Here is a 13,835-nt window from a genome sequence, read left to right on the forward strand (position 1 = left end):
GAAGAATAAACAAAATCCAAAGTTAGTAGAAGGAAAGAAGTCATAAAGATAAGAGCAGAAATAAATGAAATAGAAATAAAGAAAAGAATAACAAAGATCAATAAAACTAAAAGCTGGTTCTTTGAGAAGATAAACAAAATTGATAAAACTTTAGCCAGACTCATCAAGAAAAAGAGGGAGAGGACTCAAATCAATACAATTAGAAATGAAAAAGGAGGCGTTACAATAGACACCACAGAAATACAAAGCATCATAAGAGACTACTACAAGCAACTATATGCCAATAAAATGGGTAACCTGGAGGAAATGGACAAATTCTTAGAAAGGTGTAAGCTTCCAAGACTGTACCAGGAAGAAATAGAAAATGTGAACAGATCAATCACAAGTAATGAAATTGAAACTGTGATTAAAAATCTTCCAACAAACAAAGGTCCAGGACCAGATGGCTTCACAGGTGAATTCTACCAAACACTTACAGAAGAGCTAACACCCATCCTTCTCAAACTCCTCCAAAATATCGCAGAGGAAGGAACATTCCCAAACTCATTCTATGAGGCCACCATTACCCTGATACCAAAACCAGACAAAGATACTACAAAAAAAGAAAATTACAGACCAATATCACTGATGAATATAGATGCAAAAATCCTCAATAAAATACTAGCACACAGAATCCAACAACACATTAAAAGGATCACACACCATGACCAAGTAGGATTTATCCCAGGGCCACAAGGATTCTCCAATATACGCAAATCCATCAATGTGATACACCATATTAACAAATTAAAGAATAAAAACCATATCATCACCTCAATAGATGCAGAAAAAGCTTTTGAGAAAATTCAACACCCATTTATGATAAAAACTCTCCAGAAAGTGGGCAAAGAGGGAACCTACCTCAACATAATAAAGGCCATACATGACAAACCCACAGCAAACATCATTCTCAACAATTAAAAACTGAAAGCACTTCCTCTAAGATCAGTAACAAGACAAGGATGTCCTCTCTTGCCACTATTATTCAACAAAGTTTTGGAAGTCCTAGCCACGGCAATCAGAGAAGAAAAAGAAATAAAAGGAATACCAATCGGAAAAGAAGTAAAACTGTCACTGTTTGCAGATGACATGATATTATACATAGAGAATCCTAAAGATGCCACCAGAAAGGTAATCAATGAATTTGGTAAAGTTGCAGGATACAAAATTAATGCACAGAAATCTCTTGCATTCTTATACACTAACAAGGAAAGATCAGAAAGAGAAATTAAGGAAACAATCCCGTTCACAACTGCAACAAAAAGAATAAAATACCTAGGAATAAACCTACCTAAGGAGGTAAAAGACCTGTACTCAGAAAACTATAAGACACTGATGGAAGAAATCAAAGATGACACAGATAGAGAGATATACCATGTTCTTGGATTGGAAGAGTCAATATTGTGAAAATGACTAACTACCCAAAGCAATCTACAGAACCTTGCAGATCCTCCAGCCCAGCTCACTCTCTTCACAATTGAGGACCCTGACTCTCAGTGAGAAGGGGTGACTGGCCTGCGATGGGCAGGCAGAGGGGAGTAATACAACCATCCCACCAGGCAGTTTATATTTATTTGCAGAAGAATCCTGATTTATATGGAACATTTTTCCAGTGCTGTCTTTTCTCACTAACATTTTCTTTTTTAATTTTTACTTTGTATTGGAGTATGGTCGATTTACAATGTTGTATTAGTTTCAGGTGTACAGCAAACTGATTCAGTTATATATATATATATATGTGTGTGTGTGTGTATATATATATATATATACACACATCCATTCTTTTTCAGAATCTTTTCCCATATAGGTTAATATAGATTATTGAGCAGAGTTCCCTGTGCTATACAGTAGGTCCTTGTTGTTTATTTTATATATAGTGTGAATCCCAAACTCCTAATTTATCCCTCTCCCCCCTACCCCCCCTTCCCCTTTTGGTAATGATAAGCTTGTTTTCTGTCTGTGAGTCTGTTTCTGTTTTGTAAATAAGTTCATTTGTATCATTTTTTAGATTCCACATATAAGTGATATCATATGATATTTGTCTTTCTCTGTCTGAACTTTTGAAGGCGTATTTTATCCATTAATTTTAGCACCACTTAAGAAATATGCCAAACTTGTTTCAACTCAAGTACCAGAATCAGTCTCCCCTCAGATAAAATCATGGTTAGTCAGCAGTTGATTTGGAATTTTACCATTTTGAGGAAACTCTTCATCTCCTTTCCTGTGTCTTTTGGCCCAAGCTGTCTTGCATTTTTTTTACTATGTCCTTCGTTTAACAGTAGTATTGTTTTTTTCTTTTTTTTCCTGAAACTTGAATTTGTGTTCTATTTCAGTTGAGACTTAATGGTGCAAGAGAATGATCAGAAAGAATTGCCTTTTATATAATAAAAACAAACACTTTTATGCAAGTTTTCGGAGAGGGATGGGTAGCCAGGCTATCAGAAGAGACGTAGGCATTTTTTGCTTCTTATTCAGATGACGATAAAGAATTTATGTTTCCTGCTTCAGAAAACAAAACTCTTTTTCATTAAATGTGAGGTGAATTATAGGTAATGGTTCATGGTCTCCTTGCCAACAAGGGAAAGAGGAGAACGCCATTAACCAGTGGGTCTCAAACTTTAGCTTATAATGCCGTCACCTGGAAACTTGTTAGAAAAGCGAATAATCAGGTTGAACTCCAAATCTACAGATCAGAAACCCTGCGAGTGCTCCAACCCCATGTTTTATCAAATTTCAGGCAATTCTGACGTAAGCCTAAAATTTGAGACATACTGGGTCAGCCAAAAAGTTCGTTCAGTTTTAAGTAAAAATAAAAGATGCAGGCTTCCCTGGTGGCGCGGTGGTTGAGAGTCCGCCTGCCGATGCAGGGGACACGGGTTCATGCGCCGGTCCGGGAGGATCCCACATGCCGCAGAGAGGCTGGGCCCGTGAGCCATGGCCGCTGAGCCTGTGCGTCCAGAGCCTGTGCTCCGCAAAGGGAGAGGCCACAACAGCGAGAGGCCCGCGTAGCGCAAAAAAGGAAAAAAAAAAAAGATGCATTTTTCATTTTCACAAAGAACTTTACTGAACACCATATTCACTAACCAAACGAACTTTTTGACCAACCCAATAGATTGCTGGAAACTAAGGAAGACGACCCATTTAAGAATTGACTCCTGACTATGAGAACAGGTAGAATTTCTTCCAATCTGAGAGCAGCTATTTTACCGAGGCAGGACCTTTTCCATATCAGTGTAGCTGCAAGGTGAAGATAATATTACAGCTTTTAGTGCAGGCTGACTGGCCCGAGGGGAGGAATGAGTTGTCAGTGTGCGGTGATTTCATACTCTGCTCCTATCAGACACTGCCTCTGCTCCCTGTATTTGCCTCTCCCTCCCTTGAAAGTTTACTAGTAACGTTTAATAACTATACTTAAGGCTTTAATCTTATTATACGTCAAATACCTTAGGGAGGAATACTTTCATCCTTTACCAATCTCTTATACAATGAACTGAGTTTTGGGCTCCTTTCTGAGGAAAAGTTTGGAGAACCATGATAGACACAGAGAAAATTAGACTATTTAAGGAAGGTATAATAAAAATATGTCTTGTTGCCTACCTCAACAGGCATTCATGCCTTCTTCCTTTTTTTAACAGAATCCTATTTTTTGTGAGGTATAAAGCAATTCTGCCTCTGTTGTAGCTGGGAAAGCTATGAGATTAAGATATAGTCAACAGAAAGTAAAACATCCATAGAGGACTTCGTGGAAGTCTTCTAAAAAAAGAAATTGTGGGGGCTTCCCTGGTGGCGCAGTGGTTGAGAGTCCGCCTGCCAATGCAGGGGACACGGGTTCGTGTCCCGGTCCAGGAAGATCCCACATGCCGTGGAGCGGCTGGGCCCGTGAGCCATGGCTGCTGAGCCTGTGTGTCCGGAGCCTGTGCTCTGCAATGGGAGAGGCCACAACAGTGAGAGGCCCGCATACCACAAAAAAAAAAAAAAAGAAATTGTCTGTATTTCCCTTTTTCTTCCCATCACCTGGAAGGCAGATATAAAGGCTGGAGCTCCAGCAGCTATATTAAACCATGAGGCGGCAGAAATGTCCTGAGATGTCTGAGTGGAGAGAGAGCAACTTGAATTATTAATGACTGAATGGAATCAGCATTCCATTCCTAGATATGTTAAAACATGAGAGAGAAACAAACTTCTATTCTTGGGATTTTTTTTTTGGTTATATAAAATACAACATGATATAAAAGATGGTGCCAAGATGGGAGTGGACAGCACAGAAAGGGGGGATTAGGAGTGTGGAAGCTAAACTTTCCTACTTACAGCTTAGCCAACCCTGTCAAGCAGTAGGATATTAAATTCCTTCTCCCAGAAAATTAGCTCCCCCTTGCCAACCGGCTTATGAGTCTTTAACTCTGTAAGTACTTGTTCTAGTTTTTCAAACTCTATAGTATCTCCACTTCCCTCAAAGAGTGTTGTAAGTTCTCACAACAACACTGACATGATTTCAGTTATATGTTTTAAAGCTAGATATTTTATGTCATTTAGAATCTAGGAGTGGGATTGGAGAAGGTCTTTTATAGTGAATTTGACAGTAATCAAACAGAGTCCGAAAAATATTTCTCTAAAAAGATGACAATGTAATACCAGAGAAATTTCTCCGTTTTCCCTGCGGCCTTCCTCTGGGGCTCTTAGGGCAAAAATTCCCTTCCAGGTGAACAGAAATGAGAGAACAGAAATGAGCAGAGCTCTTCTATGACTCTATGCCTCGGGTTTAAGAAAGCACGTTTCCTTCCACACTGTTCAACTGTGTGTCTAACAGTCCCTGGAAATTCCTAATAGCACCAATCATAGCAGCAAATAGTTACATGGTGTTTGCTCTTTGTAGACACTGGTCCAAATGTTTTATATACAGTATAGTAACTCATATAATCATCATACCCTATCATGTATGAATCGTCATCACCCTGAAATTGACTCACAAAGATGTCACAAACACATTGAATGGAGGAACTGGAATTTGTACCCAGGCAAGTGACATAGAAAGGAGGGTGTTATGAGGAGATTTCTGTGGGCTTCATGCTCTGTATCGAAATCTCTAATCCCAAATTTGTTTACTACGTGGCTATGGGGCATTTTGCAGCATAGAGTCTACATTTGCTTTTTTTCATTAGCTTCACATCAGAATTGATTCTCTGTTTTAATTTCTGTATTGGAAATTAATGGACAAGGGAGATGATAAATACGGACTTTTTAAGTTTGTTTTCTTTTTATGCTTGTTTTGTATTTTAGAAGAAGGGTGAACGTGGTGACAAGGAGCAGATCGGTTAGATGTCACATTGTCTGTTCCTTCTCCTGTCTCTGTCCATCCGAAAGTTCCCCTCCAGAGTCTGAATACAATTTCAGTGATTGCCCTGATAGGACACGTTTAAGTGAAGCATCTATTTGCCTGTGCAGATTTCATCCCTGTGTTCTTACCACAGTAGGAATTCCACAGGAGTCACACATGGCTCCGCGTGCAGTGGATCGGGATGGGGGGTGAAGGAGGCAAAGAGGAGAGAAATATGTCATCAGTGATGACATTTTTCTTTTCCTGTAGGCAAAGCCCCAACTAGTCTCTTTCTAAGCCCAAGGCAGTTATTTGGCTTTTCCTGTTTGTAGTATTTATGTGAGCTTCCTTTTCAATCCTTAGTTGTGTTATTAACCTTCTTTTCCCAATCCGCCAGCATTTAAGCTTCCCTGACAGTAAAGATTCTCATATAACAGTGGTCACTGAGGTAGGAAGAAGAATTCCTCTCCAACTTTCAAAACAACAGGGATTAGAGTTTTCTTTTTGATAAAGGAAACTCTTCAGAAGAGGAATCCAAGTTATCCACAGTTCTACCACCCAGAATATCCCTATTAAAAAATTTACAAATAAATAAAATAAGATTTGCTTTTATTTATTATTTTTGGCTGTGTTCAGTCTTCATTGTTGTGCACGGGCTTTCTCTACTTGCGGCGAGCAGGAGCTACTCTTCGTTGTGGTGCGCGGGCTTCTCATTGCGGTGGCTTCTCTTGTTGCAGAGCACGGGATCTAGTCGCGTGGGCTTCAGTAGTTGTGGCTCGTGGGCTCAGTAGTTGTGGCTCGTGGGCTCTAGAGCGCAGGCTCAGTAGTTGTGGCGCCCGGGCTTAGCTGCTCCGCGGCATGTGGGATCTTCCCGGACCAGGGCTCGAAACCGTGTCCCTGCAGTGGCAGGCGGATTCTTAACCACTGCACCACCAGAGAAGCCCTGATTTGCTTTTGGACACACAGAGAGCTGTCTGGATGGATTACTGTGGCTCTGTCTGGTGCCATGGCCCTGGGGGATAACCTCTCAAAATTCCCCAAGTCCTACTGTGGAGAAAGAGTTAATTCTAAAACATAGGAAAAGCTTTTGTAAGGTACTTGGGAAACCACCCTTGCTCGGGCTGGTGCTGTCTTGCAGGTCGCTGTTGCCCTCTGGTGGTGACAGGGCAGACTTGCAAGCAAAGTTTAAACTTTTCAAGCCTGGGACAGAGCGAGGCAATCCCCACCCCTGATGTCTGCCAGGGCCTTTGGGGTAAATGGACATCCACATGTCATGTCTACACATATGTAAAAGTGATAAATCAAGATAGCAAATTATTTAAAAAGGTTTCCATCATCCCACCTCAAAAAAGATACTTTCGTAATAAGCTGGGGGCCCATCTTCAAGTTAAAATTCCCAGACCCCTGAGAATCCCATATGAAACCCGGAGGCCTGGAGACAGTGGGTGTCAGGCGTGGCTCACTCTTCCCAGCCCCGCTCTGTTGCACATCTCCAGGGACCGCACCATCACACCATGACACCCCAGCCTCCTGGCCAAACACCATCCCCATCCCTGCTCTGCAAAGAGCCCCTCCTTCCCACGCACTCGCTGTGCGTCCACGGAACGAACAGCACTGACCCCATCAGGACCAAACCCAGCAGAGGACTATGCAGGTTTCAGAAGCAGTCTTGGGACCCCTTGTGCAAGGATTCTGTGTTTCTCGTACCCAGAGCATGATCTAGAAGGTGGCAGTGGTGGAAGTGGTGTGGACCCTTGGGGGCAATTAGGGTGACCTGACTGGGTTGCCTGCATCTGTCCTGCTCTCAACACTGAAGTTCCATGTCCTGGGAAACCTTTCATCGGGATGTGAAAAGTCCCACTTTTCAATCTTGTGTCCAAAGATTAAAGGAGAAGGGCAAAATGCACATGACAATCGCCTAAATAGGAGCTGTAAGTAACACTGTTTTCAACGTCAAACCGATGTGTTGTAGATTATCCCTCTTCTACAGTCGTGGTCACTGATGTTGGCAGCTGTGGTCCGTGGTTCACAGCCATAGGTCCCCCACGGATGCTCACTCCGAGGGATGTGCCTTATAATTCCAAGTGCTCACAATCTGTCCAACTTTGCCTGTGGACTGACTATGGTGTCTTCTTTGTATTGAGACAGTAAGAGAGTTTGATTTTTCACAGTGTCTGCAATCATGTTTACTGAACCCTATTGTAAAGTTTAGATAATTAAAGTGAGAATAATTACATATTATTGGTTTAATCAGTCCTCCTCTTAACCACGACTATTCCCACAGTTAAGTATATTTTTGACGATGCTTATGTTCAAGAACTCAGTTTTTTAATGTTGCAGGCAAGCAGATGCTAAGCTGCAAAAATTAGAGATGGCATTTCAGAAAGCGATGATATCCGACTTCTTTATTAAGTTTGCTGTTAAGCGAACAAAGAGAAAAACATTTCTTCCATTAGCAAAGCAAATAGGACATCTGTGCACAAGGAAATGCAACACACAATTTGGTGGGTGAAATTCATTGTCGTGGAAGGAATAATTGGCTTGTGGGTACAGAGAGTTTTCTATCCCAGATCTTAAATTGGATAAGATCTCACAGGCTTTAAACATTTCTTTGTTGTCATAGTTTAGTTTCATTTTGATTTTAACCCTGGTTCGGAAACAACGGAAAGCAAAGTACAGATTAACAGTGAGGAAAGGGGAACTCAGTCTCTGAACCTCTCTGTCTTGATATCCTATAAGTTGAGAGACCTTTGCAGATCTTTGCATCCAAGTTTGACCCAAAGGCAGGCTGGGGATCAGGCTGGCGTGGGGCTTGTGAGCCCACAGAGAGAGCATGACACGTTAGCTGTGTTTGTTTTCTTGTAAAATCATTCCGGAGTCTTCAAGTCCTCCCTTTCTTTCAGGCATTGTTGTCGCTCTTTCTTCTGAAAAAGACAAATAAAATTAAGTCTTGCCCCGAATAAACGCATCATTTTGAATGAAACAGTGGCTAATCCTTCATGTCCCTGAGGCCCCGTCTAAGTAAAGACACTCATTTTTCAAAAATAAAAATAAAATTGTCATGACAAAAATAAATAAATAACCAACATTTTTGGTTATTTATTTATTTTTGTCATGACAATTTTATCAAAAATAAAAATAAAATTGTCATGACAAAAATAAATAAATAACCAACATTTTTGGGGGGTTACAAAACTTCCTGTAGTCTGAAAGCCTGAACCTTTAAAGTCTCTTAAAACATGACCACACCCATCCTAGCCAGACAAGGGCACAGGATGGAAAGGACTCAGGGCTTCCTCGTCACCAGCAGTGGTGGGCGGTGGCAGCTGCCAAAGGGAAGCTGAGTCTCGTGTACGAGGCTTAGCACCTGAAGGCCTCGCCCCTCCTTCTCAGGTGAAGATTTGTCCTACATTCTCAACCTCGGAGCAGTGGGGTTTTATTGTTATTAAGAGAAGCAATGGGGACTTCCCTGGTGGTCCAATGGCTAAGACACTCGGCTCCCAAGGCAGGGGGCCCCGGGTTCGATCCCTGGTCAGGGAACGAGATCCCACACGCAGCAACTAAGACCTGGTGCAGCCAGATAGACAAACTAACAAATAAATAAATAAGTGAGGCAATGGTGCCATTCCACGCAGATCACCCAGCGTGGTGGAGCCTTTAGTTGTGCCCTAAGTCAGCTTCCTCTAGGTGGTGTTCCTTGCTTCTCCCTAGTGGCTTCTACCCAGTCCACTGCTGCACCCCTCCCTGGCATGTCTTAGAGAATAGCTCTACTTGGTACCATTTTTTGCCTCCTTGCCATCGTTACAAAGGAAGATTCTTCTGCTAATACAGAGTGTGGGGAGAGTGTGGCGTTAGACACCATAACTTCTCAAGGAAGCTGGGGATGGCTAAGTTTAGACATCCGCTGGGCTGGGCCATGATGCCCAGATATTTGGTCAAACACTATTCTGGATGTTTTGGAAGGGGTTTGGGGATGAAATTAACATTTAATTCTGAGGACTTTGAGTCAAGCAGATTGCCCTAAGCCTAGGAGGGTAGGCCTCACCCAATCAGATGAAGGCCTGAATAGAACAAAAAGGCTGATCTTCCCCATGAGAGAGGAGAAATTCTCCAACAGTGACCTTCAGACTTGAACCACAGCATTGGTTCTTCCCTGGGTCTTCAGCCTGGGATATATATAGATGTGGATATAGGTACAGATACAGATATATATGTAGATGTAGGTATAGGTATAGATACAGATACAGATGTAGAAAGAGTTTCTAAGCCTTCACTTTGGCCTTTTCTTCGAGCTTGCATTAACATCCTCACCTCATCATGGTCATGATCAAATCGTTTCTACCATTAGTTATTTTTCCCACTGATACGGATTCCCTTTATCTCTAGAAATCTTGAGGAAAATGCATTCTCTTTTGTTCTGGACGCTTTATTTTCACACTATGCCATAGAGCTGCACATGGAACTCACTGGCCCTAGAAATCAAAGCTTGAATGTGAATTAGGAGTTGGTTCTTTGGCAAAGGAGCTCTTTGGTTTGCATTGATTTCATTCTTGTGTAAAGACAACAAACAAACAAACAAACAAACAAAACATTCTGAAAGCTTTGAAAGACTACACTTTGTTCACTCCCATTTCAGCCCCCTTTAATCTATCTGGTTTTCTAATTATTCAACATTTACTGAAAACCTGCTCAGAGCCAGGCCCTGTGGTCTCTTTGTGTGGACTTGGATCTGTTGAAAGGATACCAGGGAAGAGGAATCTCTGTTAATTCTGTCACTCTCAGGGAAATTTTTTTTTTATTATTCATACAAACCTAGATTTAAAACCTAGACTGAACTGGCATGCTTTTTTGTTTTTTGTTTTTTGTTTTCGGTTTGCGGGCCTCTCACTGTTGTGGCCTCTCCCGTTGCAGAGCACAGGCTCCGGACGCACAGGCTCAGCGGCCATGGCTCACGGGCCCAGCCGCTCCGCAGCATGTGGGACCTTCCCAGACCAGGGCTCAAACCCGTGTCCCCTGCATTAGCAGGCAGATTCTCAACCACTGCGCCACCAGGGAAGCCCGAAAAGGCTTTTTGGGTGATGAGAGTCTCGGTCTTCTGAGCTGCAACTCTGACTTAGACGGTAGGCAGAGAGGACCTCATCAGACCCAGAGTTTCCCTTGGTCCGCTCTGACCACATGCTCTTGGCCCCTTCATGCCCACCTCCCCATTTTTTTGGAAAGGCCACGCCCTGGGAGGACGTGGGGCAGTAGGAGCCTTCCTGGCACCCCAAGAAATATACTGGTTCGTGACTTCTCACCAAGGGCCCTGGGCATTGAGGAGAGTCCAGAAACCCCTGCCCCACCCCCCACTGCACTGAAGAGTGGAGATTGTGCCTACAGCTCTGGGCAGATGCTCTGAGCCGGTCTGGTAGTCGCCCAACATTCCTGGGGGCTGTGGGAATAAGTCGGTGCTTCTCCAGGTGGCGCGATAGGACCTTGAGGGCTGAGCAGCTTTTCTGGCTTAGACAGGATGAGGCACGCTGCGGGCTCCATTAGACCACTACCCACACAGGGAGGGGGCCTGCTTCGCAGATGCTCACTTGCCCACCAGCCCGATGATCAGGTGCCTCTCCCTGATGCTGTGATATAGATCAGCCCTCCGGAATTTAGAACTAGCCCAGGGACGTGTGTGTGCACAGTGAGGGCAACCCTAAATTAATGGAATTCATCCTAAGATTAACGTTTTCTAGTTTTCTACTGCCAGGCGGAGTGAGATCTTGTGATATAAACCAAGTCAATAAAAAGTGACATTTATTTGCCCACCACACATGTGGATTTCCAATGTATTCCCATTTCACTCATTTACTTCCAAAGGGTTCATTCATTTTACAAATACAAACTTTCAGCGTAAGGAGGAAGAATCATTCTTCTAAAAAGAAAGAAAGAAACCAAAATAGAAAGTACAAATTTCTGAACTTTGTGGCTAAGCCTCACCCGTTCCCATATCATTAACTTTTCGTTTCCACACTGGTGATTTCAGAGTCTTATCAGCAGCTGCCTCTTCCCTTCACATGTCCACTGGAGCATCTCCAAACTTCTGCCCCCAAATTCTGCACACGTGGGGAGAAAGGACTGTAAAATCCCTGCTGTAACCCCTAAGCCAGGACTCAGTATGGGCTGAATAAGTCAGTAAGTGAACCAACGAATGCAGGAATTAAAACTTTTTTTTTTGAGAAATCAGCAAGGTGATCTGTCCACAAGCAATTTTATTTGATTTGTGAAATTATGTTAGTTTTCTAGAATAGGGGTACACTCACTCCTCCGTGGGGTTCTGAATGAGGGGCTCTCCAGAGCTGTTTGCTATTACCCAGTGATCAGGGAGGGAAAGACAAGTTCCTGGCCATGAAAATTCTCTCATAGAAGAAGATGGTGCTCTGTGCAGCGAGAACATGAACAGGTCTGAGGTCCCTTTCGGATTATTCCAGACAGAACCCTCGTCCTCATTCTCCAGGCCCACCTGCTGTCCAATGAAAGGAGGATAAGAAAAGACCTGTGTGGTTTGCATTGCTGGGGAGAAGGGCAGTCTCTTAGCCACTTTGGTGGAGAATCGCCTCTATGGTCTTATCCCTGACACTCTTCAGGAATCTCACGACTGCCGTTCCGCCTGTGCCCCTCTCTTCTAAGGCCTGAGGTGGCCCCGGGCGATGGCTCGTCTTCCTGCCCTTTGCTTTGGGTGCGGCCGTGATGAGGTACTTGGTCACCATGGCGAGGTGGGAGCTGTGCAGGGCTGCCAGGGCCTCCACGCACTGGTTATAGGCTGTCAGAAGCTGGCTGTTTCCAGAGGACAGGATGTGGTCCCTCAGGGAAGGCGCGGAGTGAATTTCTTCTATGAAGGCCCTATGGGAAGGAGGCATGTAATCCCTCATTCTGTGCAGAAAATCAGCTGAAAGAAACAAGGCAGAGCAATGTCATGAAACAAGGCAGAACGATGCTGGAGCTCCACGTGGAAAGGTAAGAGAGCCTGTCTGCCTTCCCAGACATCAACACAGCAGATGCTGCTGCTGCCCTCCTAACCGCTCATCCCAATGGTGTCTAATCAACTTGGCTGGCTCTTCCGCATGCAGACATCAGATCCTCCAAACGTAGATTGGAGATGAGGCAGGAAAAGAAGCAAGCCCGTCACAAATAACTAAGATGGAACCAGCTCTACCAGCCAAGGTATAAATATTTATCATCTACCACATGTGGGCAACATATCTTGCTAGTTACACATGAGGTATATCTACAAATGTAAGGCATGAACCCTTAAACTGAGGAGCTAAATACTCTGCTGAATTTTGTTTCCTGAGTGCTTCGTTGTGGAGGGAGTGCTAAGGAAGAGGAAAGTAATAGGGTTTCTAAGGACAGGAAGATAAAGAACGATCAACTGTTTTAGCAGCAGCCTCTTGAAGTCAAATTGTTTAAAAATCAAATCAATAGAGATTTATGGGAAATACAGGTAGACGAGAGATCATTTACAGGAAACTCATTATGGGATTAATATTAGGCATGGTACATCAACTACTAACCTCATCAAACCAAAAGTCTGTGAAAAGTGATCATGGTTCTATAGAACAGACTTTTGTGGATGAGACTGGACCCTATGACACCGAATTCTAGTCATTGATTTTTTCTTAATCCACCTTGAAAACTCTGTACCAGGAAGTGCCTTTTTGCAGCTGTTGAACATTAGGCTCGATGCCGGCAGGTAAGGAAAAGAGCCATTCAAGCTTGTAAAATGGCAGAACCCCTCTTCTGGTCTACGTGGCCTTGGCTTGCGGCCACACCATTTTTACGGAATGGGCTTCACGGGAGGAGCCCATCCCCATCCCCAGCTGCATCCAGACCTGGCAACATAGTATCACAGCCCTGGATCTGCAGATCTCTCCCCCACTCTACAGAAGCAAGCTACTGCCTAAGGACCCAAACAAAGTTACGGGGAACAGCTGGAAATATAGGAATGTTTTAAGGTTTGGAAATAAAACCCAATATTCAGCTGAGCTCTGATACTGATTGGCTTGACGGTCCCAGACGGCAGGTGCACAGTCTCCTGGTTGAGCTGGAGAAGTATAGACTTCCTGAGAGTTTCATTTACTTACTTGGACATATCAGTCGATAAAAACACCACTGTTCTTCCTCCCTGTTAAGGAAAAAACAAGAAAAAGAAAAACGTCCGACTTACCGCTTTCCTTGCTGTGACGAACACCCAAGAATTCATCAAAGGCATGCAGCACTGTGCTCTGAGCAGCGCTCGCGCCGGAGTAATGCAGGGGCTCTTTGGAGACGCCTTCATATAACAACCCCGCAGGCATTGCTGGGTTATCCTTCCAGCTGGGCAAGAGTAAAAGTCAGAGAGAAGAAGTGGGTGCTAGGAGTTAAGAGTATATTTTCTGATGTGGAAACAGAGATTGAGCGAGAAAGTGAACACAATTTCAATGACAACTTTAGGGCAAGAGGCTGGATA

General features: G+C 43.4%; 1 protein-coding gene across 1 annotated transcript in view; it reads right to left on the reverse strand.

Moving 5' to 3' along the window:
• Window positions 1-11,259: 11,259 nt before the first annotated feature.
• IDO2 (indoleamine 2,3-dioxygenase 2) overlaps window positions 11,260-13,835 on the reverse strand; it is a 43,232-nt gene continuing 40,656 nt past the window's right edge. Inside the window, exons 9-10 of the mRNA XM_060136320.1 lie at window positions 13,554-13,702; window positions 11,260-12,275 (exon numbers count right to left, since the gene is read on the reverse strand). Coding sequence (XP_059992303.1) covers window positions 11,920-12,275; window positions 13,554-13,702 — 505 coding nt within the window. The 3' untranslated portion in view covers window positions 11,260-11,919. The remainder of the gene's footprint in view (window positions 12,276-13,553; window positions 13,703-13,835) is intronic.

This window comes from Lagenorhynchus albirostris, chromosome 21 (genome assembly GCF_949774975.1).
Source record: "Lagenorhynchus albirostris chromosome 21, mLagAlb1.1, whole genome shotgun sequence".
NCBI classification, from domain to species: domain Eukaryota; kingdom Metazoa; phylum Chordata; class Mammalia; order Artiodactyla; family Delphinidae; genus Lagenorhynchus; species Lagenorhynchus albirostris.